We start from the raw sequence: 3,531 nt of genomic DNA on the forward strand, positions 1-3,531 counted from the left end.
GAACTGCTAGGTTGGCAGGAGCTGGGGCCAGAGACGGGAGCTCACTCCATCATGCGGCACTCAGGTCTTGAACTGCCGAACTACCGACCTTCCAGCCTGCAGATCAGTGTCTTAACCACTGAGCCACCGCAGCTCCGTGTAAAGACAGTTTACAAACTGCCAAATGCCCTCTGGAGTGAAACTGAGGCCTTCTGAACACAAAGCAGATGCTCTGCTGCTGTGCCGTGGCCTTTGCCCCTCACACGACTCCAAGTGGTGCAGGCTATTTAGCAAAGAACCTTGCTCGGGAACCGACGGACTCTTTCTAGGCGAAGGGAGGGCTAAAGAGCTCCGTGGTAGAGCACCTGCTCGGCATGCAAGAAGTCCCAGATTGAACCTGGCACCTCCGGGTAGGAGACTTCCCACTTGACAGTGCCGGGGGAAGCCTTTTCTTTCCCTGACTCCGTGAAGAGAAAGAGCTCCGTGGTAGAGCACCTGCTCGGCATGCAAGAAGTCCCAGATTGAACCTGGCACCTCCGGGTAGGAGACTTCCCACTTGACAGTGCTGGGGGAAGCCTTTCCTTTCCCTGACTCCGTGAAGAGATGTTGTGCATCGAAACAGAAAGTACTGAACGAGACAGGATAGCGGTCCCATTTACCATACGGTGGCCTGCTACACTCACACGGTTGGTGGCCTATATTCAGTTCAGCGGTGGAGCTTCCCAAGTGGGATCCACCCAGCTGCCCGCTGCCCGCCTTAACATCAAATTTTGATCCTGCAACCCTTCCTGCTGCTCTTCATTTCTACCCTGGTTTCATAGATCTGCATCATCTTTCCACCAGCTGCTGCTCCGCGGGGGCCACTGGGGCCTCCCTTTCCCAGCATTCCGCCTGGCAAGAGCCGCCCAATGGAAGCTTGCGGCTGGGGCTGCTGCCGGCCCTCCTCCGTGAAGTCGCGCACGCCGGCTGAGCTACGGCACGTGAGGCTAGCCGAGTACACGTGCCAACTGGACAACCCTGGCTCACCTGGGGGGTTATACTGAAATACGTGGGGCTCGGGATGCGGAGAGGTTCTGATCACGTCCCGCGGTGGCCCTTGGTAGGGGTGCACTGGCGGCCAGCAGGTCGTGACGGCGGGTTCTCCGCTCGGCCTCTGGCCCTCCGGGAGGGAGGTGAAATGCATCGGCTTCTCTGCAAAGGGGAAACAACAAGCACACCAAGTTTTACTTTATTCCTGCTCTCCCTCTGGAAAGCCAGTGGCAGACAAGGCATTTGTATTTGGATAGAGAAGACCCAGGCTCAAATCCACCACCACCCCGTCACTCCCACTCATTGGCCTTGGGCAAGTCCTTAAACTGGCTCACACATGCATGGTCGTTACTTGGTGACTGCTGGATCAAGTGACGACTTCCTGGTGGGAACCATGCATCTCCGACAGAAATGATGTATTATCGTATCCAGGGGAAATCAAACCCGGTTCTCCCAGATTAGAGTCCGTGCTCCTAACCACCACACCAAACTATACCATGTGAGCCTGGCCCTTGACAGACCAACGGTCTGACCCAGCAGAAGGCAGATTTCGTGTGTTCACACCTCCAACTGCCAACTGGAATGAAGTGATGCCCTTGCATGTGTGAACCAGATTATTCTCTCTCTACCTAACTGATCTCATAATACCCTTCTGAGGGTAAATGCAAAGTATGTTGACAGTCATTTAGTCAGATTGTATTTAGTTAAACATTCCCCTGTTTGGCACAAAGAGGTTCAATAATAAAACAGTAGGCACATAAAACAAACAAAAATAGAACATATAAACAAAATAAATAAAGCACTCATTAAAACTCAATAATAAATAAATAAATAGATATTATAGGTGACACCACTTAAAATATCCAGCCTTAGGCCTCTATCACTCTCACAGGTAGCACAGCCAACAGAGACCACTGCCATGGGCTCTTTTTGTAGCAGGAACGACCCCTGATTATAGGTGAACTCCTCTGCATATTAGGCGACACGCCCCTAATGTAGCCAATCCTCCAAGAGCTTACAGAGCTCTTCTTATAGGGGCTACTGTAAGCTCTTGGAGGATTGGCTAGATTAGGGGTGTCGCCTAATATGCAGAGGAGTTCCTGCTACAACAAAACGGCAACAGAATTCTACAGTCAGGAAGGGGTGTGTGTGTGTGTGTGTGTGTGTGTGTGTGTGTGTAAAGTGCCATCAAGCCTGGCCGTGTATGTGTGTGTGTGTGTAAAGTGCCATCAAGTTGCAGCTGACTTATGGTGATCCTGTAGGGTTTTCAAACCAAGAGACGGAGGTGGTTTCCCATTGCCTGCCTCTGCGTAAGGACCCTGGATTTCTTTGATGGTCTCCCATCCAAGTACTAACTAGGTTTGACCCTGCTTAGCTTCCGAGAATTGGCTAGTTTGGGACATCCAGAGAATTTTTTTTACTAGCCTCTCTACCAAAACTTTCCTATGGTAACCATTTTTGGCTTAAAGGGGGGAAAAGAGCCAACTTTCACCCAGCTTATGTGTATGGTTACCTGGAATAAATTCTTGCTCACCACAGGTGAACGGGCAGGTTATTTTCGCATGTCTGCCTAGAACCATACAGGGGGGGTAGAGTCTGGACTACAGTAATCCTTAAAACCAGGCTCCCTTAGGCCACATGCACACAAACAATCGCTTTGCACGCTTCTATTTCCTGTGCTGTTCTCACGCCAAGAGGAACGGAAGTGACCAAGGGGCAGCAATATGGACTCTCTTCTTCAGACAGGAGCTTGTACTCAAATCCTGATCTGGTTTGTTCACAAAGAATTATTATCACGGTAGGCCTGTTCCAAAACTTTGCAATGTACTTCCTCCCTAGAAGCAAGGACGACTTCCTCACTAAGGCCAAAATATGGAGGGAAATGAAGTGACATACGGCTTAGCTGGATGCAATTCTCTTTGTAGGAAACCTCCCAGCGCACCACGTGTCCATACATTTCCTCCCGCAGAACCTGCACAGGCATATCTGTTTGCTTTTACCCATGCAAATGCAGCCTTATTGAGCGTCCCTAAACCAAGAACCTAAGACTGTTCAACACTTCCCATTTGCAGCTAACAGAAAAGGCATGGGGCTTGGCCAGCGAAACCCTTTCCCTAAACTCCAAAGCAGAGCGAGTGAACAGGGCTGCCAAGGACTATGACTTCACTCGGGTTCTTGTCTTGTAGAAGTGAAGAGCCAGTGGGGGAAATAACGGGATGCTCCTCCAGCCATTTGCGCTGACAACGGTGTGGTACGGTCAGAAGGCAGAATGGAAAGTCCGCCCTTACTCTGGGGTCACGGTCCCTCAAAACTGGTCCAAAGAAGGGCTTAGGCAAGAAGAAGGAGAAGAAGAAGAAGAAGAAGAAGAAGAAGAAGAAGAAGAAGAAGAAGAAAGAAGAAGAAAGAAGAAGAAAGAAGAAGAAGAAAGAAGAAGAAGAAGAAGAAGAAGAAGAAAGAAGAAGAAAGAAGAAGAAGAAGAAGAAGAAGAAAGAAGAAGAAGAAGAAGAAGAAGAAGAAGAAGAA

At 49.8% G+C, this 3,531-nt stretch overlaps 1 protein-coding gene across 1 annotated transcript in view; it reads right to left on the bottom strand.

Annotated features, from left to right (window-relative positions):
• Positions 1-3,531, bottom strand: part of NCOR2 (nuclear receptor corepressor 2) — a 332,048-nt gene that overhangs the window by 71,724 nt on the left and 256,793 nt on the right. Inside the window, exon 22 of the mRNA XM_015419296.1 lies at positions 1,006-1,170. Within this exon, the coding sequence (XP_015274782.1) occupies positions 1,006-1,170 (165 nt within the window). The remainder of the gene's footprint in view (positions 1-1,005; positions 1,171-3,531) is intronic.

This window comes from Gekko japonicus, unplaced genomic scaffold (genome assembly GCF_001447785.1).
Source record: "Gekko japonicus isolate JY-2015 unplaced genomic scaffold, Gekko_japonicus_V1.1 scaffold181, whole genome shotgun sequence".
Taxonomy (NCBI): domain Eukaryota; kingdom Metazoa; phylum Chordata; class Lepidosauria; order Squamata; family Gekkonidae; genus Gekko; species Gekko japonicus.